This window comes from Triticum urartu, chromosome 2 (assembly GCF_003073215.2).
Source record: "Triticum urartu cultivar G1812 chromosome 2, Tu2.1, whole genome shotgun sequence".
Taxonomy (NCBI): domain Eukaryota; kingdom Viridiplantae; phylum Streptophyta; class Magnoliopsida; order Poales; family Poaceae; genus Triticum; species Triticum urartu.
Window position 1 is genome coordinate 554,084,457 of NC_053023.1, and position 26,563 is coordinate 554,111,019.

At 48.4% G+C, this 26,563-nt stretch overlaps 2 protein-coding genes and 1 long non-coding RNA gene across 3 annotated transcripts; all 3 read right to left on the reverse strand.

Moving 5' to 3' along the window:
- Nucleotides 1–10,807: 10,807 nt before the first annotated feature.
- LOC125533632 (2-oxoglutarate-dependent dioxygenase DAO-like) lies at nucleotides 10,808–12,320 on the reverse strand. The gene is made up of 3 exons (XM_048697010.1): nucleotides 11,778–12,320; nucleotides 11,371–11,689; nucleotides 10,808–11,276 (listed from the first exon to the last, which is right to left on the reverse strand). The coding sequence occupies exons 1-3, from the start codon at nucleotides 12,110–12,112 to the stop codon at nucleotides 11,034–11,036; spliced, it is 897 nt and encodes a 298-aa protein (XP_048552967.1). The 5' UTR covers nucleotides 12,113–12,320; the 3' UTR covers nucleotides 10,808–11,033.
- A 4,375-nt stretch (nucleotides 12,321–16,695) lies between these two features.
- On the reverse strand, nucleotides 16,696–17,642 carry LOC125533634. The gene is made up of 2 exons (XR_007294320.1): nucleotides 17,057–17,642; nucleotides 16,696–16,831 (listed from the first exon to the last, which is right to left on the reverse strand). It is a non-coding gene; the product is annotated as an uncharacterized LOC125533634 (long non-coding RNA).
- A 3,969-nt stretch (nucleotides 17,643–21,611) lies between these two features.
- Nucleotides 21,612–25,118, reverse strand: LOC125533635. Its single transcript, XM_048697011.1, has 3 exons — nucleotides 24,905–25,118; nucleotides 24,236–24,745; nucleotides 21,612–22,261 (listed from the first exon to the last, which is right to left on the reverse strand). Exons 1-3 carry the CDS (start codon nucleotides 24,968–24,970, stop codon nucleotides 21,680–21,682), a joined length of 1,158 nt encoding a protein of 385 aa, XP_048552968.1. The 5' UTR covers nucleotides 24,971–25,118; the 3' UTR covers nucleotides 21,612–21,679.
- Between the last annotated feature and the right edge of the window lie 1,445 nt (nucleotides 25,119–26,563).

A 26,563-nucleotide genomic window follows, 5' to 3' on the forward strand; every position in this document is an offset into this window, starting at 1 on the left:
TCACGACGCGGGCCGTCATCCGGGTGAGCCTTCTGGCCTTGGTTGTTTTGCTTTTTTGATTTCTTCCGTGGGGGCACGTCAGCGCACCCACTGGGTGTAGTCCCCGAGTTCCGAGTCGGCTGCTGAGCAGGCGGCTTGGAACTTACTAGGTCCTGACAGCTATCTTATCCTCGCATCCTGTCTGATCTTCCAGGAATACCATAACCTCCGCGCTGCTGCCTTCAACTCCCAGGCTCAGGAGCTGGGCCGGAAAACCGAGGACCTGACCAACAGCCGGAGTGCGTGCTTTGTCTCGTTCATCTCCTGTGGGGGCGCATCAGCGCACCCACTGAGTGTAGTCCCCGAGATTCGGGCCGACTGCTGAGCAGTCGGGTCGGATCTTCCCTGACGACTTCTTCCTTATTGATTTTTCCTTTGTCTTCATGCTTGGAGGAGCCAATGCCGACTTGAGGGGGCAGCTCAGCGGGGCCTAGGCCGCCCTTCGCGCCAAGGAAGCCGAGTACAACGCCTTGGTCCTGGAGCGTGACCGCCTGGCCAAGAAGTTTGCCGACCAGGAGGAGAGCCACAAGGCGGCCCTGAAGAAGGCGCAGGACAGCGAGGACGCCCTCAAAGCTGAGTTCGAGACCGAAGCGGCGGGCTGGGCTGAGGCAAAACAAGCGCTGAGCGAGGGCTTCGGCCGGGTTGAGGATCTGATCAATGGTAAGCCGCCTTCCTCACTCCTTGCTTGCCCCTTGCCCCCTGATTTGTGTTCTGACTTGTGCTTCTCTTTGTTCTTTGTGCAGACTACTTCCCCGGCTACTCCATCTTTGCCACCCAGACCATCGAGGCCCACCGCGAGGCGTGCCGGCAGGCGGGGACTGAAATCGCGCCAGACGTGAGCCGGATGCTTGAGGAGCAACTCTTGGTGGTCCAAGCCCGGCTGCAGCCGGCTCACTGCATGCTCCGCCGCCTCCAGCGCGCCGGGGCGCAGGTGTTGGCCGCCCTCTGGCCAGGCAAAGCGATTCCCCGCACCCCGAGTCGGACTGCCGACTGGCTGGAGGTTGCGGTTGGCCGCTTCGAGGCCTGGAAGGCATCGGCGGCCCGGCTTGGAGTTGGGCGGGCGCTGGAGTTCGTCCGAGCCTGGTATCCCGGGCTGAACCTGGACCAGCTGCGCACCTGGCGGCTGGAGGCCGACGAGGAGATGGAGGAGGTGCGGCCGGCTATCGCTCAGCGTGCCTCGATGATCGCCGAGTGCACTGACATCAGCGTCTTTGCTCCTAAGATAAATGACGACGGCGTTGCCCAGCCGGAGGAATGGTTCGGGCTGGACCCGGCAGCGGGTGAGGACTCGGCGGAGGAGATCGCTTCCAGCGATGAAGGTGAAGACGACGAAGGAGAGGAAGGCGAAGACGTCGAGCTGGCCGGTGAAGCGGCCAGCCAGCCCCAACCTGACCGTGCCTCCAGCAACAAGGCGCGTGCTAGCGCGCCCTCTGCGGGAGGTGGTGATCATGCCGAGGTTCGCCAGCCGGCCACTCCTCCAACCAGCACTGCCGTCTCTACCGACCTGCCCGACTCGCCAGTCGCTCCCTTGGCTTAATCTGCCGTCATTGCTTTTCCTGCTTGTTACTCTTTGAACAATTTTTATTAAACTTGCGCAGTTCCACCCACTGGGGGTGTATTCAAACTATGTTGAATGCTGGCCTTTCGAAGGCCTTTTGTGTAAATATGATCGTGTGTGTGTTTGGCTTCCATTCGCGTATGCTTTTTATCTTTAGGCTGTTTCCTTTGCTGCCTTCCCCTGGCTGCTGCCTTCCCAACCGGCAGCTGCTCTGCAGCCCGTGGCTAGGGAAGAACTTGGCTATATTTATATATTTTTTGGGGGGGGAAGGCAAGTACTCGAGCTTTCTTAGATTGAAGCGAGGTGAATGGAAGCCGGCCGGCCGGCTACTCTAGTAGTCGGTCGGTGGTGGGAGAAAAACCAGCTTTTGTTATATTAGTCCGTTAGTCCCTAGCCGTTTTTTGTGTGGGCGTCCTTTCCTGCCTTTAACTCTTGCCAGCCGGACAGCCGGTTCTTCGAACTGCGACTTTTGGCAAGAGAAGGCTTGGGTGCCGGCACACTACTTGTCTGACCGCGGGTAGGACTTCTAATATAACTCAAGGCGGCCAGTCCCCGGGCCGACTAGTCGAACCCGGTGTCGGACAAAAAAAGTGAATGTAATGACATGATCATAAGCATGATACTCTTCATTTATAGATAAAAGATGGCAGTCCCCGAGCTCTCCTCGGGGGGCCTATTGTCTCGTACTTAGTACAAAAGTTAGCGTGATACATACTGCATTTCAACTGTAAAATCTTCGGAGGAGGTTGGCGTTCCATGGTCGTTCCGACTCCTTGCCGGAGTCGTCTCTCTTTCGTACCTTCGGCTTCTGTGCGTCGATCAGGTAGTAGGAGTCATTTCCCAGCGCTCTGCTGATGACAAAGGGGCCTTCCCAAGGGGCCGAGAGCTTGTGCTGGCCGGCTGTTCGCTGGATCAGTCGGAGCACGAGGTCGCCTTCTTGGAAAGATCTTGGTCTGACCTTCCGGCTGTGGTAGCGGCGCAAGCCCTGCTGGTAGATGGCGGACCGGCTGAGGGCTAACAGCCGGCCTTCTTCCAGCAGGTCGACGCTGTCTTCTCGTGCTTCCTTGGCCTCCGCCTCTGTGTACATGGTTACCCGAGGCGAGTCGAACTCGATGTCAGTTGGGATGACCGCCTCGGCACCATACACGAGGAAGAAAGGAGTGAAGCCGGTTGACTTGTTTGGGGTAGTGCGCAGACTCCAGAGGACGGCCGACAGCTCATCGAGCCAACAGCCGGCCGAACGTTCCAGTGGTACGACCAGTCGGGGCTTGATGCCGGAAAGGATGAGGCCGTTGGCTCGCTCGACTTGGCCGTTTGATTGCGGGTGGGCAACGGACGCTAAGTCCAATCGGATGCCCTGCGTCGCGCAGAAACGTGCCAATGCTCCCTTGGCGAAATTCGTGCCGTTGTCGGTGATGATGCTGTGTGGCACGCCATAGCGAGTTGTTATATCTGCGATGAATGTCACGGCAGTCGGCCCATTCAGCTTCTTGATCGGCTTTGCCTCAATCCATTTGGTTAATTTGTCCACGGCAACAAGCAGATGTGTCATGCCGCCGCGCGCCGTCTTGAATGGGCCGACCATGTCCAGTCCCCAAACGGCGAAGGGACAAGTGAGGGGATTGGTCTTGAGTGCCGAAGCCGGCATGTGTTGCTTGGAGCTGAAGACTTGGCACCCTTTGCAATGTTTAACTAACTCCTTGGCGTCATCCAAAGCAGTCGGCCAAAAGAACCCATGGCGGAAAGCTTTGGCGACGAGTGATCTTGAGGCCGCATGGTGGCCGCATTCTCCTTGGTGGATGTCTCTGACGATTGCAATGCCCTTCTCTTGCTCGACGCATCGCTGGAAGACTCCAGTGACACTGCGCCTGACGAGCTCTCTGTTGACGATTGTGTATGCTCCGGCTCGGCGTTGGACTTGTCTTGCCTCTGTTTCGTCAGCCGGTAGATCTTGGTTTATTAGGAAGTTGAGGATGGACTGAGCCCATGATGGAGCTGCGACTTCTTCTATTACCAACACGGCTACTGCGACCAGGGCGGGCGGGCTGGGTGGTGAAATGTTGGAGTCGGCCGCCGCCTGTTGTTTTGGTGCAGTCCTCGGGCCAACTACCGCAGTCCCCGAGCCGCCTACTGACGTCCCCGGGCCGACTATCGAAGTCCCCGGGTCACCTGCTTGGTTCTTCGAGCCAGACCCGGCCGCGTCGGGGTCAGGCGGCATGAAGATGGAATCGGACTCTGGAGACGGCTTGATAGACGGCTTGAGGAGGCGTTGCAGAGAGACACCGGTTGGTATTGCCTGCCGAGTGGAGCCTATTCGAGCCAGGGTATCAGCTGGCTCATTGTCGGCCCGCGGTACGTGGAGGAACTCGCATCCTTCAAAGTACCCGCTGATCTGCTGAACGAGGAAGCGGTAGCTTGCCATATTTGCGTCCTTGGCGTCCCAGTCGCCGGATGATTGCTGGACTACCAAATCCGAGTCGCCATAACATAGGATCTGGCGTATGCCAAGCTCTTTGGCAAGCCGGAGCCCGTGTATGAGTGCCTCGTACTCGGCCATGTTGTTGGAGATGGCAAAGTGAATTTGCAACATGTATCTGAGCTTGTCGCCTTTGGGAGAGGTGAGGATGACACCGGCTCCCAAGCCGGTGCGCATCTTGGACCCGTCGAAGTGCATGCGCCAATGAGTGGAGTCGGGAGCTGGCGGTAGGTACTGGGTCTCGGCCCAGTCGACGAGGAAGTCGGCCAATGCTTGGGACTTGATGGCAGTGCGAGGCTGGTAGAAGATCGTGTAGGGGGCCAGCTCGATGGCCCGTTTCGCCACCCGGCCGGATGCATCCCGGCTGCCTATGATCTCGGCAAGCGGGGCGGTGCATACGACCGTGATGGGGTGCTCTTGGAAGTAGGGCTTCAGCTTCTTGGCGGCGAAGTACACGCCATAGCACATCTTCTAGTAGTACGGGTAGTTCTGCTTCGAGGTAGACAGCACCTCGCTCAAATAGTACACCGGCCTCTGGACCGGCTGGGCTCGGCCCTCTTTTGGGCGCTGGACTACGATGACGATGCTGACCACCCAGCTGGTTGCAGCAATGTAGAGGAGCATGGGCTCTTTCTCAGCCGGCGCCGCCAGGACAGGCGGCGTGGCCAGCATCTTCTTTAGCTCGTGAAAAGCTTGGTCGGCTTGGTCATTCCACTCGAAGTGAGTGGTCTTCTTCATGAGGCGGTAGAGGGGGAGAGCTTTCTCTCCGAGCCGGCTGATGAAGCGGTTCAGGGAGGCCAAGCACCCGGTGAACTTCTGGACGTCTCGAAGTTTGGTGGGAATCGCCATTCTCTCAATGGCCTTGATCTTTACTGGGTTGCATTCAATGTCGCGTTCAGAGACCAGGAAGCCTAGGAGCTGGCCGGCTGGCACTCCGAACACGCATTTCTCGGGGTTGAGCTTGATCTGGAACCGGCGCAGGTTCTCAAATGTTTCCTTGAGGTCCTCCAGCACGGTGTCGCGCTTCTCCGTCTTCACCACAATGTCGTCTACATAGACGTGTGCATTTCTGCCGAGCTGCTTGAGGAGGCACTTCTGCATGCAACGCTGAAAAGTGGCACCGGCATTTCTTAAGCCGAATGTCATAGTCAGGTAGCAGAATGATCCGAATGGCGTGATGAAGGCGGTCTTCAGGCGGTCATCTGGATCTAGCTTTATCTGGTGGTATCCTGAGTAAGCATCCAAGAAACTCAACAGCTCGCATCCGGCCGTGGAGTCTATCACTTGATCAATCCTTGGCAGGGCAAAGGGATCTTTGGGGCAGGCCTTGTTGAGGCTCGTGTAGTCTATGCACATGCGCCACTTGTTGTTCTTCTTTAGCACGAGGACCGGGTTGGCGAGCCACTCTAGAAAGAAAACCTCCATAATGAAGCCGGCTGCCAGAAGCCGGGCTATCTCCTCTCCCACAATCCTTCTTTTCTCCTCCGACAGTCGGTGGAGGGGTTGTTTGACTGGTTTTGCGCCTTCTCAGACGTGTAGCTTGTGCTTGGCAAATTCCTTCGGAACACCCGGCATGTCCTTAGGGGACCATGCAAAGATATCCCAATTCTCACGGAGGAAATCGGCGAGCTCGCCTTCCTATTTGCTGTTTAGGTTTGCCCCGATGACGGCAAACCTTTCTGGGTGCTCGGGGTCAAGAGGTATCTTCTTCGTCTCCTTGGCCGGCTGGAAAGATCCTTGGGCACCACACTCCTTGGGATCGGGGGGCAGGGTCAGGTGTTTGCCGTCCATGGCCACGACTCGGTCCAACATCTTCTTTTCTTTGGCAATCACAAGGGACTCGGCCAGCCGGCTGTTGGCTGCAGCACACTCGGAAGATTTCTTGTAATCGCCAGCTATGGTGATGATGCCCTTGGCGCTCGGCATCTTCATCTTGAGGTAAGCATAGTGGGGAACAGCCATGAACCTGGCCAAGGCAGGATGGCCAAGCAATGCATGGTAGGGGCTCTCCAGGTCCACCACTTCAAACCAGATCGCTTCTTGGCAGAAATGATCCTTGTCCCCAAAGAGAACATCAATCTTGATCTTGCCAATGGGAGCACAGGACAGGCCAGGTACAATGCCATGGAACACAGTCCGAGTAGGCATGAGTTGCTTCATCTTGACGTTCAGCTTCTCCAGGGTGTCACGGTACAGGATGTTGATATTGCTCCCGCCGTCTATCAGCATGCGGGAGAAACGGACGGCGCGTCTGTCCGTTGCAAGGGTGGCATCCAAAACCAACGCATAAGAGCCGGGAGATGGCATCACCTCTGGGTGGTCGGCCCGGCTCCAGCTGATAGGCTTTTCTGACCAGTGCATGTGCTCGACGGGGTTGGTAGCGACCACGTTGACTTCCTGGTGCTCTCGGCGTCTGCTACACCGGCCTTCGGGCTGGCTTGTAAAGACGACATAGGCGGCATGCTCGTCGGGGAACTCATCGTGCACAGCTCCGACTGCTGGCCGAGCGGTCGGCAGCTGCGGAGCCGGAGGCGGCGGACCAGCAGGCGGAGGCGGCGCGAGCCCTTCGCCTTTGGAGATTCGGGTGAGCCAGTGGCACTTCCAGGTTGTGTGGTTGGACGGCTTCGCGCCGCTGTGGAACTTGCACGGGGCGTCGAGAGTTTGCTCGTAGGAGAAGGCCGGCTGCCAAGCCGGCCTGCCGCCCTTCTGCTTCTTGGGTGCGGGCCGCCCTTCGGGCTGCTTGTCCTCGACTATGGCCACCTGCCGACTGGTGGAGAGCGACACGGGGCCCTTGCGTTTGTGGTCGTTCTGGTACGGGCGTCGGCCAGAGTCCCCAGCCGGCGTCTTGGGCGCCGGGTTGATTACCTTCCCGGACGCGTCTACCCGGAGTTCAGTCTTCATTGAGGAGTCGGCGGTGGCGTACTTGTCCGCTATGACCAGAAGCTCGTCGAGGGTAGTTGGCTCGTCGCAGAGGAGCTTGTGCTTGAGGAGGGTGCCTTCTCGGCATCCGGCGGTGAAGTATTCTATGGCTTGCACCTTGTGCACCCCCTCGCAAGAGTTGTGGAGCTCGGCCCAACGCGTGAGGTAGTCGCGAGTGGATTCGGCGGGGCCTTGTACGCACAAGGAGAGTTGTCTGGGCTTGGGAGCCTGCTTGTAGGTGCTGGTGAAGTTGCGGACGAAGGCCTCTGTGAAGTCTAGCCAGCTGTTGATGCTGTGGGGCCTGAGGCTATTGAGCCAGGTCCGCGCCGTGCCTTGCAGCATGAGGGGCACGTACTTCACGGCAACGCGCCTGTTGCCGTTTGCTATGCGAACCGCTGTGGAGTAGTCGATCAACCAATCTTCCGGCTTCACGGAGCCGTTGTACTTGGGCGTGTCTCTTGGGAGCGAGAACCCTTTGGGGAAAGGCTCGTCGCGGATGCGGGGGCCGAAGCAAGGCGGGCCGACATCATCTTCTTCTTCTAGCGCTAGGGATCGCGCTAGGCGGTCGATCCGATGGCGGGCGTCGTTCTCGCCGACTCCTTCACGGAGTCCTAGTCGGCTGCTGAGAGTCGGATGCGCGACAGGCGGTGGGGTGGGATATCTCTCCCCACGAGGCGGAGGCGAAGGCGGGTTGCCCCGCCGCTCCACGGCCCGGGGACGGCCTTCTGCGTCTTGCTCGATGGAGGTCCGGGTTCGGCTTCGGCTGGCAGCCGGCTCCTTCTCGTGTCGCGCGCGGGTTTTACCCACAGTCGGCGTCCGGGACGTCACGTCGTGCTCTCAGCGCGGGGGAGGGCTTTCCGCGCGGGCGTCGGCTTCGTGCCGCTGTGCGGCTGCATCAATTAGTTGTTGGATGCGTCTGGTCATGTGGGGGAGTTCTTCGGCCCCCAGTCCGTCTAGCTCGTCTACGGCCGCCTGGGCGGCACGCAGGTTCTCGAGTGGAGTGGCGTAGACTGGGCGGTCGACTCCTAGCATGTCGGCGAGGGCAGCTCCGCGCTGTCTGACAACGCTGGCTCGGCTTGGCCCGCCTGGGGGCGGCATGCCAAAGGCGGCGCGGTCGGCTTCGCGCTGGTGGGCCTCGGTGAGGCGTCTCATGGAAGCCAACTTCCGGCCCTCCGCGAGGAGGGCGAGGCGGCGAGCCTCCAATGCTTCGGTGTCGGCATTGGCCGGGAGGGGGATGGACAAGTCGTGGACCGCTGCATGCGGGGCGTCGAGGGCGTTCTCGCCAGAAGCGCCGTCGTGGCCGATGACCATCACCTCGGTGGTGGCACCGTCGCAGCCATCGGCCCGGGGAAGCGGGTCGTTGTAGATCACGACGTCGGTGGGGAAAGCGTCGAGCGAGACCGTGTCGGAGTCGACAGGCATCGGATCGGTGGAGCCAACAGACTCCAAGTCCACAGCAAGCTCGCCGGAGACGTGGAGCTGGCCGAGGAGGTTGACGAGGTGGTCGGTGCCCGCGTCAGAGGCGGGCTCGTCGGAGATGAGGGTCTCGTCAAGGAGATCGGCGAGGCCGCTCGCTGCGCAGATGTTGGCGACGCCTTGCAGCGCGTCGTGGCAAGCGCCATCGGGCGTGCCGGGCTGGCTACGCTCGCTGGGGAGGAAGAGGGTTCCCGTCCAGGACAGGACTCCGGACGAGGTGCACCTGGCCCCACGGTGGGTGCCAAATGTCGGGTGGTAGGTGCGACATATGCCAACGGGTGGCTTATTATTGTGGGAGCCAGTAAGACGTCGCCGGTGCCTGGAAGCGGGATGAGGCGAAGACATGCACGCCGGTGAATCTTACCCAGCTTCAGGGCTCTCCGAGGAGATAACACTCCTACTGCTGCTCTGCGGGTTCTCCGCATGATCACTAGATGAACGAGTGGCTACAAGATGCTCCTTGAACTGTTTGGCGAGAAGAAGAAGGGCACGGCTAGCTCTCCTCTCCTCTCTATGTGGTGTCTAAAACTAGCTCAGCTCAACCCTTTGCATGGGTGCCCCGGGGGGTTTATATAGGCCCACCCCCCGGGGGTACAATGGTAATCCGGCTGGGTCTGGGCCCCAGCCGTCTGTGTCTACGCCCGCCGGCTTCTGCGCCGGCTGCTGGGGCCCGCCGGCTGCCGGCTCCTTGATCGACAGGCAGGCCCCACTGTCAAGGGCCTTGTCGGTGGCTGGTCACTGTTTCCTCAAACCTGGTGACGAGGGCTTCGCCGAGGTAAGCGTGGCTACAGTGCCGCCGCCCGGCGGGCGATCGCTGTAGCCACGCCTCGTCTTGTCCCCTTAATGGGGCGTCTCCTTCGAGGGAGGAAGCAAGCCGGCTGTGGGGAGCCGACCCCGTCTTGGGCCGACTGGGGGAGGCCTGGCCGCCTTCGGGTGTCTCTCTGCCTGAAGGGGCCCACCGCCCGTGGGCCGCGCTGACAGCCCGTCGTGGGTGACATCAGGGTCAACATGGCAACAGTGCCGCGCCGGACGGGTCATGGCCACCCCGTACGGCGCACTGTGCCAGGCGTGCTCCAGGATTCGGGGGTGGCAGGCTTTACTGTAGCCACGCCCCGTCACATTGCCATTATGTGGATGCAGACTTTGAGGGTACGATCTTGACCGCTTTGTGGGAGTCGACTTCTTGCGGCCGGCTTCTTGGAGCCGGCCCTCCCGCGGCTTTCTTCATGAGGGTTAAAGCCGGGCCGCCTTCCGATAGTCAGCCTGGAAGACAGCCGGCAAGGGGAAGGCAGCCCCACGTCTTGGATTCTTGAGGGCCGGATCGGCTCGTAATTTTTTCAGAAGGGCTAGGGGGAGCCGGCTAGGCTACCCGTGGTCATTTACTCCGACAAATACATGTAAACCAAATATATCTCTAATAGTACTAGCCCCACACATGTGTCTCCATCCATTCCCGATTTGACCGCCACCTATATCCTCGTTCAGAACCTTGTTCTACCACCGCCACCTCCCGCCATCGAAGGGATGTGAGGTAAGAGCAACTCTAGCAAAGTCATTATATCGGCCTGATCTTCATAAAAACTATCATTATGCCAGGTTCTCCCATAAAGGCCCATTTAGCAGAGTTTCATCCCGTCCTCTATCGCCGTATTTTTGGTGGGTGCTCCAAATCCAACTCGCGAGCCTCCATATTTAAAGATTGGGCAAGACGTGTACACTTCATCCACCTAAAAATTAGTGCCATAGACATTTCAAAACGTGTGCTCCCTTCCGTCACCGCCCACATCCCCACACCGCCTATGTTTGGTGCCACTCTGCCGCCTGAACCGCCGTGATTTGGCCCCAATCGCCACCGCTGAGACGTCGCTGGACTTCCCACGCTTCCTCGCAGCTTTGCAATTTCTTCCAGTAGTCCGGTCACGCCATCCCTTCGACCGCGCGCCCTCAAGGTGTTCGGCAGCTTGCCTGGAGGTAAATTTCTTCAAACTTTTCTTGCATATTTTGTTTAGCGGCTCATAAATGACACATGATTCACATTATGTGTAGATGGATTTGATGGCAGATGTGACATCCTGACTTAATAGAAATGATAGACCACTCATATCAACAAGTTGCAACTTTTTTTTCATGAGCTCATTCAAAAGAAATCTTAAAGTTAAACGTGCTTAATCTAGAGCAATTTGAGGATGGATGAGCAGCTGAAAAGGTAAGCGCAACACTTCAGATGATTGCAAATAACGATGACTTGGTATTTGCTTGCGTGCAACCTTCAAAAACATGGTGGGCTGCCCACATGACCACTAGTTGCTCTAAGAATAATAATTGGCTGAAAAAAATAATAAAAAAAAAGATTGCTGCGTGTTTGCACCTTTTGCAGTTTTCACTTTTGCAATTCGTACCAGCTTTTTTTTTAGAGTACGTACAAGATTTTATTGATAGATGAAAACAACGACAATTCACAGCCTCACTTGGTTCAACCGTCAATAATCGACTGAAGCTTAGCTCTCTCTGAACAGCTCAGAGTTTACAGTCTCGAACCTAAACAAGCCCCGCCAGATAGCTACGTCACGCAGCCATTCGAGCGAGCGCCTCGCCGGCGCGCTCGCCGGTGGACAGCCGGAGCTTTCTGTAGTCATCGTAGTTGAACGCCTTGAACCGGCGCGGGTGCTGCGCGTCGACGAACGCCTCCGGCGCGCACACCCTGTCGTCCTTGGGCGCGAGCAGGAACATGGCGATCGAGATGCGGGGCACCGCCGCCACGCACTGCACCCGGTGCTTCACGGTGTGCAGCCTCCCGTTGCTCCACGCCTGAAACACGAGACGGGGTGCTCACTCAGAGGCTCAGCGCACCGGACGGAAACGAATTCGCCAAGAATTTAGAGCTGAAACGAATCGATGATACCGTGCCGACGTCGCCGATGTTGACGAGGAACGAGCCGGGGACGGGGTCGACGCGGACGAACTCGCCGGTGGCGGGGTCCAGCACCTCGAGGCCGCCGACGCAGTCGTCCTCCTGGAGCACGGTGAGGAAGCCGGAGTCCGTGTGGATCTGCACGCCCGAGGACCCCACGGTGTCCTGCGTGTAGTTGTACCTGTTGATGCGGAACTGGCACGGCCAGTCCTGGAACGGGTGGCCCTCCAGCCCCAGGCTCGCGGCCACCTTGCCGGCGACGTCCACGATCAGCTCGTGCATCGCCTCGGCGTAGCTCTTGACGGTCTCCCTGCGACAGATTAGCGTGTGCTGAGGTCAAAATTGGAGGATCCGAAATTGACTTGGTGCCAAGAGAGGCGCGGCCGATTTGGTCCGACCTGGCGCGGGGCGGCGCGTCGAGGCGCGCGCAGAAGGCGTCGACGTCGACGGGGGCGGCGGCGTCCAGGAGGCCGAAGGCCTCGTAGAGCGGGTTGGCGGGGCTGGGCGCGACGTAGCCGCTGCCGGCGATGATGTCGGCGTTGCGGCGCTTGGCTTCGTCGGGGAGGTCGAAGAGCGCGCGCACGGCGGCCTTCATCTCCGCCTGGAGCGCCGCGGGCACGCCGTGGCCGTACACGCGGAAGCAACCCAGGCGCTCGCACGCGTCCCGCAGCCGCGCCGACTCCTCCGGCTGCGCGCCGGCGAGCCGCAGGTCGACCACCGGGATCTCCACCATCGGCGCTGCTTTACTAGCTGGGCGGAGTCACGCGACGCGCCGATCTCGCTGGCTTGCCTGCGGGGTCTACTGCAGGGGGGCGGCCGTGGTGATGTAGGAGTAGTATTTAGAGGCCGGCCGTGAGAGGGACGCAGGGGGCAGGGCGGCGAGTCGCGCCGCCGCTTGTCGGGACAACCGTTGCTGTGTACCGAGGTTGGTGAGACAATCAGCCGACACATATCCGTGTACGTCAACCACTGCCATTTTTTTAGGGGTTGTTTACAGCACGATTGTCTCAATTTTGAAGAAACCATTCGAGGTTTAGTCTTCTTCAAAGCTTATCCAGCGCCACGCTAAAACATACCGCAAAGTCATTTTTACCGGAGCGGGGAGCTACCGGTGGTCTTTCCACCAATGATGTACTGACGTGTGTAAAGTTGTGGGACCATATGCATGTATATATGAAAGTATTTGGTGAAGAGCACCTCTTGTATTTCTGATTTTAGTCAAATCAGTGTCAGGATAGTGTAGTACTTTTTACAGAGGTGGTACATGCATCATCTCTCTCCAACATATCCATGCATTTTCTCTTTGTTTAAATTTTTAGATGACCAACCTGATAATGATCTATCACTGAAATTTTTTATATATTCAAATTCCTGAACACATGATCTTTAGAACAAGACCAATCTTGAATGTATTTAAACTAGTTTAATTTTTGCTATTTCAATCATATCAAAATTCCAATTTCACTCATTTCAAATTTACTTATTCGAAATAATTGTAATCGTTATTGAAATAATTGAAACCGTTTTCTGAAGAAAAACAATCATGCATATGAAACATATTTCAATGTGAACTTGTTATTTCAGAGATGCGGCACTAGTGAAATATATTTTTTGAAATGAGTGAAATCAGGTTTCTGAAGTAAGTGAAATACTTTTTTTTAATTCAGTTAAACCAATGTTTTGAAATAAGTGACATTGTATTTTTATAAATGAGCGAAATATGTTTTATGAAGCGAGTGAAATTGTTTTTTCGATTGATAACTTCTTGAAGTGTGTGAAATAGGTTTTTTGACATAATTGAAATCAGTTCTTTGCATCAACTAAGTGAAATATGTTTTCACAACCAAGTAATATTATTTTCTTCATATGATTGAAATAAGTTTCTTCATATGAGTAAAATTGGTTTTTTGAACATAAAGAAATGGGTTTTTTAATGATTGAAATCAGTTTTCTGAAATAAGTGAAATAAGTTTTTTTAATTCAGTGAAACAAATGTTTTGAAATAAGTGAAATTGTATTTTTATAAATGAGCGAAATCTGTTTTATGAAGCGAGTGAAATTGTTTTTTCAATTGATAACTTTTTGAATTGTGTGAAATATGTTTTCTGAAGTAATTGAAATCAGTTCCTGGCATCGAGTATCAAATGGGCGAAATTTGCTTTTGGAAATTATTAAAACATGTTTTTCTTTCAATTGAAACGAGTTCAAACAACTGGAATCAGTTATATCAAATGAGTGAAATCGGTTTTTTGATGAAATGAGTGAAATCAGTTTTTGAAATGTGTGAAATAAATTTTGAATGAGCCTAAATCCATCTTTTGAAAATGTGTGAAATAAATTTTGAATGAGCCTAAATCCATCTTTTGAAAATGAGTGAAATAAATTTTGAATGAGCCTAAATCCATCTTTTAAAATGTGTGAAATAAAATCATTTCACTGCGAAACAATTTTGTGTTTTCTGAAAGTCATTTCAAAGATAACTGAAATATAGAAAATTAGAAGTAGTTTAAATATATCGAAGATTGATCTTGTTCTGAAGATCTTGTCATCACGATTCCAAATATATAAAAAGTTTCAATAATGGACGTTTCGTTTAACAGATATTAGTCATTCAAAATATGAGGATGAAATTAAATACATGTCAATTGTATGGAGAAAGAGAACACATGCAGCCGTGTATGTGGTGAGAAATGCACGCATGCACTATTCTCTGCACCTCTCCCTCTCTCCTATGTAAAAGCTGACATTGTCTGACACAAGTACTAGTATAGCTCTGTTTAATCTGCTGTATTTGCATATGAAAAGAAAGTGTATAAAACCTGCACGAATCTTGACAAAAGTGGTGAACGGTGGATTACACACCGGTACATCCCTGCACCGGTAGAAAAACTTTTTCGTAAAACATACACCCTCCATATCTAATTTAGTGCATATGTATTTTTTTAAAGATTCAAACCTCACAAATTTTGACCAAGTTTGTGAAGAAAAATATTTGCATCTAAAATGTCAAACATATACTATTAGATTCATGGTAAGACGTAGTTTCATCTTTCATATATTTGGTATTGTATATATAAATAGCTTTCTCTATAAACTTGATCAACGTTTTCAAAAGGTTCATTTTTCAAAAAAAAAAAAAAACTATACACACTACATTACGCAACTGGAGGGAGTGTAAGATTATGGACCACCGAGCGTGCGGGAGCCATATAAAGCTTATAGCGAGATACATGCTCCCCTGGGTGAAGTTTTTAGTCCCTCGCGTAGGTATTGCCCAGTCTATCTTTTCTTTTTTCTGTACGCTGGCGGCTCGCTCGGGTTTCCGACGAAGAAGGTCGTTAGCTATATTATTTGGTTGCTTTTCTGTTTTTTTCTGTTTTTTCTTTTTTTTCGTATTTTTCTTTGTTTCTTTCTTGTTTTTCACTCTCTTTTTTACTAGTTCTCCTCGGTTTCATTTTTTCTTTTTCTTTGGGTTTCTTTGTTTCTTTCCCGATTATCATATGTTTTCTTTTTACACATCATATATTTTTATTATATATCCAAAAAAATTGTTTACACGTTTAATATATTTTTAGTTACATGATTAACATTTTTTGAATATATGTTTTAATGTATATTGTTTTCATGCACATTATACTTTTTTGGTATATATCTAAAACATTTTTTTATCCAGGTTTAACTTTCCTATATACATGTTTAACATTTTTTCAAATATATGTTTTGATGTCTACTTTTTCAAATATATCAACATTTTCTTAAGTTACGCTAACAAAACATTTACGCTAAATTAACATTTTTCTTAAATTCTTGATTTCAAAGTTTAGAATATACTAGCAAAATGGCCCGTGCGTTACAACGGGAGGAAAAAAACATAATCTTCAATGGCTATGAGCCTATGACCACATTTTGCTGATTTCAGCATACTATTTACAATAATACTGTTGTGGTGAAATTCCTTACAAAAATTGATTGTGCAATTGGGAGGAGATAAGAAAGATAACAACAGTTGTACGTTGTACATTGTACAGTTTGACTACGTAGCTAGCTAGCAAAGCTAGCCGTATCGAGTTGTTGTCTACCGGAAGTTCCTAGGCTTAAGTGCACGATGACTTTCCAGAGTGGTGGAGTGCGCCAAACAGAAAAGGCTGAAACTGGCCTAGAAAGTAAGGAGAAGGATCACTCTATGACGGGGCACCTGGTAGCTGAAGTTCATGAGCTACCTACTTACTGGTAGTAAGGTGTTTTCTATTGTTCTGCTCAAAGGAAAACAAAATAGATGTGCTGATGCATTCGCAAGTTTCTCAAGGGACTGTGCCCATATGTGGCTAGAGGGTCTTCCTATCATTGTAACCGAATTCTTAGCAGCTGATTGTACATCTATCACTGAGAAGTAATACTCCCTTTTCCACCGTAAGAAAAACATCACCAGCAAAGCACTTGCAAACTGCAATAAACAAATTCGCTTAGGTTCAGAGTTTACAATCTACACCAGCTCATGTGATTCTCAGATCCTGGCCTAATTAGTCAAACCACATCATAGGTTTGACAACGAACTGCTCTCTGCACAAAGTGACCAACAACAAGAAGAACAATTTTTTTAGTAATGATGGTCGATGGTAGATAGAACAATGCAGCAGACTTCCAGTACCATAACAGCCCCTCAATACCAAGTTAAGTATAAGTTTTCAATGAAAGAGTAATAATACGAAGATGGTAGCAGAATAGATATTCTTTTTTTCCGATAAAGAGCAGAATAGATATCATGGTAATAACATCTCACTTTATTGATATATATAGGTCATGTGACATGCAACATGCTACACCAAGTCTAACATCAAGATAACCTCTCATGGGCACAATTAACTCATTAAATCCTCTTGAATTTATTATCTGTAGTTTTGTACAGAACCAAAAAGAGTCTTTCTAAAGGACTATAAAAATAGACTATTATCTTTTCACCTCATTCAAGATATAGTATGTTGTGCATGACTAACAGGGCTTTCCCAATAGTGAGCCTGATAGAGGCACATACTAAAGGAAAGCTGAAGTGTGAAAGAGATGCTTAATCTTAACATGGGTTCCACTTGTCCGAGAACATATGTAGGTGCATATGTAGGTGGTGCATATTTCTAAAATGAGTTATATATAATGGTACAGACATGGATCTATTTTAGGGGAAATTCACGCCAGTCTCCGTTGATCACAAGTAAGTGCAGATTGCAATGTAAAAGACCAGCAGTGCTATCTAAGTGGATATTGGAGCTTTGTTCTCTGACTCCCACCCAAACAAAAACTGATAATTTGGATTGTACAGTAGGTTTCAGTGAGACATATTTCGACAAATAGCTGAGCATATATGTTTATAAATTGAAGGTTAACAGGCCTCAAGATGGCAATGGACTTCCAAGTTTCATCTTTTTGAGCTGCTACCTTCGATTTTTTTTTACGCATCCTGCAGAAAGAAAACGAACCAAAATTTCAAAGATGAACATAATTCAGTAGAGATGGATGTGACAAATGATGAGCATCCCGCTGGCTTCTGTTCCTGGCCTAAACTGTACAGACCCAGCTAATTAAACCAGCAATAGACCATCCCATCACACACCACTGTGCATGCACATATATCCAATCCCGGGAATTCTTTTACTGAAGTTGAGAGGAGCAAGTTTGAGATTACCAGCACTACATCCACCAAGCCAAGTTCTGAACTGAACCACTTGGCGTTCAAAAGTTCTGAACTGAACTGAACCTCTTTGCTGGAACTCCACGTTGTCCCCTGGAATAGCTTCGTTGTACGCGCTATCCTCGTCCTCGTCCGCCTACCTGCTCGGCTCCAACGGCAGCTGGCGAGGTGGCTACGGGGCTCATAGCCCATGGCAAGGTTTCTCCGCAAGGCATCCAGGATGGCTAGCTAGCTCGTCGAGCTCGGGGATTTGGGTCTTCGGCAACGGCTGGCGAGCTCGCTAGGGCCACGCAGGCGGCCAGCCCAATCACCCATCCGCACGAGATCCACGGCGGCTCGGAGATGGTGGCGCCTCGCGGACAGAGGAACTGCGCGGCAGCAACGATCTAGTGGTGGCGGGCAGCGTTCATCTGGTGGAGGGCTGCGATTCGGGCGTCGGGCGTTGAGGCAATGCAATTGAGGCCGACGCTGGGGGAGGGTGGCGGCGGCCGCTGCTGCCATGGAAGGGGATGAGAGCAGATTTTTAGCAGATTTTTGGGCCACTGCGCAGCGGATGGCCGGACGGGCTGAGGCCCAAGTGGCAACGCTTCAGCCATGTGAGACGATCTCAGGCAAGGCGCAGGTAGTAGTAGTGCGGACGACAGATCATGTACCTGCGAAAATTTTGCGACGTGGTTCCCCGAATTAGTACCACCTCGCATATATGTTTTAAATTTAAACTGAAAGCGTAAATTCATGGAAAAAAAGCGTATTGTGATGGCGAATCCACGGAGTCAATCCGTACTTTATTATTATTAGGGATAGATGTGTTTAATATATGTTCAAAATATAAACAAAAGTAACTAACCTGGAAGTTGGGCTGGCCCATTAGTCACAACTGGAAATACTAGGCCGGCCCACCGGTGCATCCTTGACGCGAGCGTACGTTGAATGTTCGCTTTAGCGGGCTCCATCGTGAGCCCCCATGCTAGTCGAGAGAACGGGGAGGAAAAAAGGGCTAGGCCTACTTAACTGCTTCTTGCAAGAAATAAAAATTGCCATTAGGAAAAAATGATGATACATAGAAGGCATAAAGCACAAATTTACTAAATGGCATGCCGTAATTTAAGAAAATTGTAATGCTATATTTAATTAAAATTTGATCCTCTAATTTAACAATTTACCATGGTATATTCAATAAATGTGCCATGTTATCTTAAAAATTAAAATAGCAATGCGCTAATCTATACATATTAATAAAGCAAGGTGCATTTCACCCGATTTTCATCCGTCTCCTATTAAAAATACACAAGGTGGTACTAATTCGTAGAGCCAAGTTTCTTTCGTCGTTCGTGCGAGCCAGGATAACAGAATGCCCCACCTATCCTGAATACTTGTTGGCCCACCTATCCCGTTTGAAGCACACAAAAAAAACTTGCTTGTGAGCAGAGTCGAACTCAAAACGTATCACCCACTGTATAATGTCATGGCCAACTCAGCTAGCTCATATTGTCTATAAAAGTGAAGGTCGATTCACATATTTAGTAGTCCCACCTCGGTCCCTTACATACAATCTACCAGATTAATATACGTCTTTGAGTTTCCTCATCTCTGAGATAATGACAGAAAAATGAGTAAATAAAGAGAGGCTAATTAACTGCACGACCTATTAAAATCAACAAGATTGATTCACATAGAGGATTCAAAGGCGACGTCACAGAGAAATGAGGAGAAATGAAAGCGAGGCTAATTAACCTTCCATATATATTCCTGAGACAAAGTCGCATCCTACATAATTTAAGAAGGGCACCATGGCAGCCATTGCTTTTGGCCAACTGTCGGTCGAGGCTATGGCATGAGAACTAGTATAGTTGTCATGTCCATGAGATGATGCTAGCTGTGTTTGGAACTGGTATGGAGGAATGCCTTTTTATCTAGTAGATCCATCGTAGTATTGGTACTGCTCACGTTGTAGTTAGCACTATTGGTATAGTTCAACAAGTTATGATCTGACCCATGCTAGGATAAAAAAGATGATTTGTGATCGTATCTATTTATCATACACTAACGGCATGCACTACTACACCAAGCCCATTGCTCAGATGGGTGTTCTCTCCGCCCGGAACCCCGACTCATCCTCTTTGCCAGCCACGCGAGAGTCCTTCTGCCGGGGCTCGAGCAGGACTAATGACAAGCTAAAGATTTTTTTTCTTTAAAAAAAGCCTCAAGAAGCACTAGCAAAATCTTTGAAGGGCCAAGGTTGCACATGACCTATCCACGACAAAGTTATGCTTCTTGTGATTTGGGATGTGTATTTGGATTAGTGTTTTCCGATGTATGTGTTTGATTGGATTAGATATATATAGGATCTTGCTGCTGCTATAGAGAAGAGAATGCACTGAGAATAGGCTATTTGGAAGGAACAATCAAGATCAAAAAGGAGCAGTAGGTTGTTCATTCCAAAATTGAGCAGATTCATTTTCGAAATTTCCTTTGCTTAATAATTAACATAATTGCATGCATCCTTACACCAGATTAGAGAGGGTTCCTTTTGAAAAAATTCACTTCTAGCTTTCATGAGTTTTTAAAGATGAGAAAGATAAATTACAAAATTTGCATTTCATTAGTAGTAAAGTGACACACAAAACACCATTGATGTATTGACTTCTTTTGTTTTTATTACCAAAGTCATGAATTTAATTCCATTCTACATAAGAATACTAACTATTGTAGGTGATGTTCTTTGTTCCCAGTTTTCACTTTTCAATAGGGCATTATATAATGTTGATTTATCAGCGGTGTGCTTGCTCTAGTCCAGAGAAAGAGGATGGTGATCAATTGCTTTTATCACACTGTATCTATAGATTGTAGAACGTTCGCCCAAAAACAAAGTATTATACAACCGATACAATTGCCATATATAGATGGTGCTTGGACTAACAAGTGATGCCGCTTTCAAGCTTTGGTCTTTGAAGTGTAATACTTGCTAGGTTTCCAACTACAATTTATTTGTAGTAGAAGCTGAATGTATATGGCATGAATTTATATTTCTGAGTGTATGAATTGATTCAGAGTATGTTGAACCCTTGAGTTTGGCAGGTTTTTGTTGTATGGTTCTCTCTTTAAAGAATCGAAACAATTCTTCCATGGGGGCATAATAGTTTTCATCCTCAAACGACACGCAACGCCATTAAGTTTCTTATTTACCAATTGAAACATGAGCCAGTAATAGCACAATTAAAGTTTTTTAACATATCATCATAAAATGGATGGCTGGATTACAGTTCTATGCATTCTACAAGGGTCATTTCATATGGTATTATAAGTTAGTTTTATAGTTTTCTCATAATAATCTGTGCTATTTTATATGTCTATATTTTTTGTTAGGGATGTTTTTTTCACCTTTCCACCGTCGATCGCTCATCCACCATTTTTAGCGATGAGTAATGTGACTTTTTTTCTCCCATTGTAATGCACGGGCATTATTACTATTTATAAACGAAACGGGAATGTTCCTATGAAAATTTTTAACAGAAAAATGTTTATCTAAATCATGGAAAAAATAAAATACAAAGTGGATTTTAACATGGCAGATTATGAAAAAAATGATTTTTTTTGTAAAAATCATGTCAAATTTATAAAAAATTCATAGTGTTCACTCGGCTAATTCTTGCGTTGCAAAAAAGTGTGTGCTTGTATATAAAAAGAATTTATTATGATCTTTCAAAATATGGAAAATTCAGGAATTTTTCATGGGCACATGGCAAAATTTATAATTTTTTCCTCTAAAAGCACATGTCAGCTTTTGGGAATTTGTAATGGACACATGGCAAAGTTGGGGATTATTTCTTCGAACAGATGGCAAATGTAATAATTTTCCATAGACACATGGTAAATTTAGTTCTCTAAAAACATTTCAAGTTTTGGAAATTTTGTCATGGTATTTAAAATTAATTTGACATGGTTTGTACAGTAAATTTGCCATGGTTAAGCTGCATATAAACATAAATTTGTCATGTTCCATGTCAAAATTGAAGAAATAATATGTTGTTTTTTTTGTCGGTGGAAGAATAATATGTTCACTAAAACATCACGGCAAAACAAATTGGAAAAGACAAAAACCTGTTTTATAAAGGTCATAGCAGATTTTAACGTACGCTGTGTACAAAAAGAATTTGGCAATGATATGCACAATAAAAATGACATGGTAACTTATAAATAAAAATTCGATGGTGAATACAATGAATTTGCCACAATGTAAAGGCATCCAGGCTTGATCTGCCGCCCCTACACAGCGTGCACAAACCTGTATGCCCCCAGGCTTGGAATCTTCGGTGGCCAAATTGGGGCATATAAACGTGAGGAGAGGCAGCGATGGACACGACACGTCTCAGAACTGTAAAACAATTTCCACGCGTTGACGTATTACGAGCAAAAGCATGAAGCCGACACAACACTTCAGAAAAAATATCATGGGTCCACATCCAGCGGCAACATAATGTACCAGAACACCAAAAAAGACATGATAACCGACCAGCCATTCAGAGAGAGATATGACATAAATCCAGCTGATCCATACAGCAATATCATACATATAAAAGGTTAATTTACAATGGATAGCATCCCTCTGCTGGGCAATTAACGGTACCCAATCTGCACTTCAACTGTACCATGGTCAGCATTGCAGATTGTCTTTTCATACTGGTCATGGTAGAAGGTAAGATCACCTTGGAAGGAGATGGCATGACCGTCATTAACATGGTCAGAATTAGTAAAAACACTAAGGTTCAGCTTGATTATCAAGAGCGGCTCTAAGTACATCGGAACAGCTGCCCAAGTCCGCAACAATGGAAGTCTGCCATCAACAACCTCTGCCATATCATCTTCTCCACACTGAAAAAGCAGGACGTTGAAGTCGCCGTAGAACTCATGGTGCGCTGTGATTTCGCCATATGCATAGCTACAGCCACTGCCAGATGTGAGATCAAGGTTGACACACAAGCTGGCCTGTATAGCACGATACATCGGCACGAAAAACACGTCTATATCACGGAAATATCTTGTTGGCATTGTGTGGACAATGACACTGTTACAGAAGTACGGGTCCACATAGAAGACGTAGTTTGCAGTGTCAATCCGGTTATCATCCTCTGGGATTTCAACTTTAATGCGGAAATAGTCCTCAAGCGCGGCCCCTTCTGCCCTGAGAATCAAATTACCCTGCGCATATGGCAATGGAATAAAATGATTCAAAAGATGCAAAAAACAAAAATAAAGATATACCGCCTTCATTTCAATAAGTTAAAGATAGGTTGTTTAGTCTGAATGCATCAACTCATAGGGCCATTGGTGATAGATGTTGTTGCATGCATAGGCTCGACGTGTCTCTATTTTATAAGATGCGTTGTAATGTGGAGAAAAAAACATAAAAGCTAGAGCTTATTCTATTCACAGGATTCTCGAGCCCAGGAACTTGAAAAACAGATTAGAATTACATTAGGGTTACAGAACTAAGGGCCGCTTCTATTTGCAAGAATTGTAAAATGCATGTATAGGAAAAACACATGAACAGAACGGCATGCCATCTTATACTCACCACGTTCCTTTATCTAAGGTGTATTATTTTTGACATAATGACCAAGAGACATAATTAAGGAGCAATTGGGGCTGAAGTACACCTTGCTAATCCCTTCGATGGAAAGATTAAAAGACCGGAAACACAAGCTGGAATCCTCTTTAGACGGAAGCAAGTCGATTCGGTGGCCCGCAATAGCAAAGTCGCCTGCATACATGATCTCCTACTCTACTTGCATGGGTCACGCAATGTTTTTGAGTCAACGAGTGTTCTGGGGTAGCGACTCTTGACTAGTCCTGACTGTACAAAAAAAATTACCATAGTAAATGCATATACTTATTAATAGTCAGCGGCAACCAAGGGAGGAGCCGCAGCACCAGGGGAGGAGCAGACGAGCAGCAGCAACAACCAGGGGAGGAGCAGACCAGCTTGCGGCGGCACCGGTCGGCAGGATTGTGGGGGCGGCGGCAGCCAAGGGAGAGGGTCGCATAAGCCAGGATAGGTTTGGGTTGGGGAAATTCTGTGGCGATCTAGGTTTCATGGGGGGATTGTGCAAGCAAATGGGAAAAAATATGACAGGCAAGGCCAACTTTTAGTCGTTCGACTCGAAAACCATGGGGCCACGCAAGGCATCCCCCAAGAAGAAGGATTGCATACAAACCAAAATAAAAATATTGGGAGTTTTTTTGTGTGTGTTCAACCAATCGATTGGGAGGTTGGCTTGATTTTATCGTGAGGTTGCCATGTACATGATGGGTGAAGGAGTAAAAGCGGAATTATATGGGGTTATAAATACCCCTTACATTAGAATATAGTTAAAAGACAAATACGCCTAACATAAAGGAACAAATGGAGTACTACAAAGTTCTATGGATGTTTGATCATGCACACGAAAACCATATGGAAATTTCATATGGATTGTAATCCTACAAATCATACAACCAACATAGAGAAAATTCCACACGAATTCCTTTGAATGAAATTGTCCCTAAAAATTCAGATGCAAGAGTGTTTGACAATGTAGAAGAAACAAAGGGATTCTAACGGAAGGTTTGAATGTAATACCTTCCCTGTTCATTGCATGTTGGTTATTTGTTAGTACGGGTTTAGCTTATGACGTGTTTTGAAGTCTTCGGCCAAATGAGTATTTCACGGAATGCCGACAAGGAATTCCATTAATAAACGGCCATTTTGTTTCTTTATAACAAATTGATGAATTCATAGATCCTTTTAAGAGGCCCTAAATAACGACAGATCGAATCTATCCTATTTTTACAATGCGATGGCGGGCTACTCATGGACTAGCTGTAGCTACTATTTTTTTTCTTGGTAGCAATATTAGGAATGCAGTTCATCCAATGATAAACCAAATTCCAGCTATAGAAACTATTGACACAATCAAACCTGAATGAACAAAATGTTGAATTGGATTGTGCCAGTCTATATCTACAACTCCAAAATAGATTGCAAATGAATCATAAAGGAAATTGTCTTAAAGTTCTAATCCTACGAGGAAACATTCTAAGGATCCAAGTCCTACAAAAACCATATGAAATATCTTCAAATCGAATAAGCCAAAGAAGCGCTCTAGTATGAAACAGAGGGTGCATTACATATACCTGTGAATCAACATTACGATGAAGTGGTCCATTCTGCGAGTTGCAGTAGTAATGGGAACGATCGTTGAAAGCAACGAAGGTGCCCACGAAGGGAAATCGGGGACGCACAGATAACAGCTCCACCAAGTCCCGAGATAAGCTGTAAGCCATCGATACATTAATGCTGTCTCCGTGATAGCCAATTTTGAGACTCGGTGGAATATCCTTTCTGTAGTCATCATATGCACAGATCTCAGACCAGTCGCCATCTGTGTCGTAGTAGTCGCCACAGTTACTGCCATCGTAGCGATCACTATTGTGGCCGTATTCAGCAAGCTGCTCGCTGTAATCATCATCTGCAGCAGGAGAATTTTTGTCTCCCGTTTGCTCATCAGCAGGATTGACAGTTTCTTCTCCCGTTCCCGTTCCCGTTCCCCTTGCCCTTTCCCTTACACCTCTATTAAAAAAAAGCCGTCGAACAACATCGAGAGTGCCGTAATGAATAAATCTAATGGGCTCAGAGATGCAGGCCTGTTTCAGGAGAGGATCGAGTACTGTAAATAATGAAAAAGAAAGAGATACTCCTATGACAGTAATCAATCATGCTTCCATCGATCAGATCGATGTTGGGTGAACTATTTCGTCTAGCTAGCAGATTCACAATCAAAAGGGCGGATACATGTGTAATACCTGCAGAGAGCAGAAGATGGCACTCCAACATGCTCTTTCGGGTTCGGCGGCAACGCTCAGCGGCATGCTTCTCGGTTCTCACGGCTTAGCTAGGGGGGCGGCGGCCCTTGGCAGGTAAATATTTTTTTTGAGAAATCCTTGGCAGGTAATTAAACCCTAGATCGATCCGATGGCGCTGGCCCAAACCTAGTCTTGCGGCCTGGGCAATCTCTTTCCGAACTTAGTCCGCCCAGGCCAATTATTAGTCTTGTAACAGAGCCCGGGTATATTCCGTACCGCCCAAAAATCGCTCGGGCTCGGGATGATATGCGCGCTTTTGACTTTTCCTTCCCTTCGACTTAAACTAGGCCGGCCTATTTTGACTTTTTTTTCGATCGCTGGTAGGTCGCTCGCTCGCTGTAGCTTCTTTGATTAGTTTGGCGAAATTAGAGTATTCGTTGTAAAGAACACTCTATTTTTTCAGGTCGCGACAAATGGTGCACATGCAGCACGTCACTTGTCGCAACATGTGAGTTTTCTCTTTTTTCATAGATCCATTTATTTAAAATGTTTTATTTTTTAAACCGTGCGTCCAAATCTCGAGCCGTTTTCATCATTGAATTTCTCACGTCAAGATCTTCAAAACTAGATCCCATGTTGATAGATTTTGACAAACTTTTTTTAACGAAAAAACCAAACGAAAAAACCGAACCGGAAGCACGGTTTTTTTTCCACTTTCCGAAAGAGGCACGCCCGTGTCTCTCGCGAAATCACACCCGTGCCTCTCGTGGAAGCAAAACTATGACTCTCATGAAAGGAAAAAAAACAGAAAACGCGTTTTTTCGTTTTCGAGAGGCACGACCGTGACTCTCGCGAAAGCACAACCGTGCCTCTCACAGAAGCAAAACCATGACTCTCGCGAGAGAAAAAAACAGAAAACACATACTTTTTCCCTTTCTAAGAGGCGCGGCCGTGACTCTCGTGAAAGCACAACCGTATCTCTCGCGGAAGCAAAACCGTGACTCTCGCGAAAGAAAAAGAACAAAAAACGCGTTTTGTTTTCTCTTTCCGAGAGGCACGGCCGTGACTCTCGCGAAAGCACAACCGTGCCTCTCACGGAAGCAAAAACCGCGACTCTTGCGGAAAAAAAACAGAAAACACGTTTTTTTCATTTTCGAAAGGCACGGCCGTGACTCTTGCGGAAAAAACCGTGACTTTTACAAAAAAAACATGTTTTTTCGCGTAATTTTTTTTTGATTTTTTTACCGAAAAGCTAAGGAAGACCGGGGGAAATTCAAAACGTCGAAAAAACCCAGAAAAAACCCGTTTAAAAAGCCGAAAACGCGTGCGGAAAAATAAAAAAATACAAAATACGGAGAGAGCGTCCAGAGCGCGACACGTGGCGAATGGCTGAGAGCGCACCAAGTGACGTTGATCGTTGCGAGGCTCCCGAAGGAGCGCTCGTTAACTAGTTGCTCCCTTAGTTTGGTTCTTTTTTTATCGTTGATGTGTTCGTTTAGTTATTTGGGTTTTTTGTCTTTTTTTGCTTTTTTGTTTGGTAAGCTTATTTCTTCTTCAGTTTTTTTGTTGCTATACTTTTTTTCTTTCGTTTCTCTTCCATTTCTTTCATGGTTTTCATCAGGTTTTTTCTCTCTCATTTTGCTTCATTTCTTTCGGTTC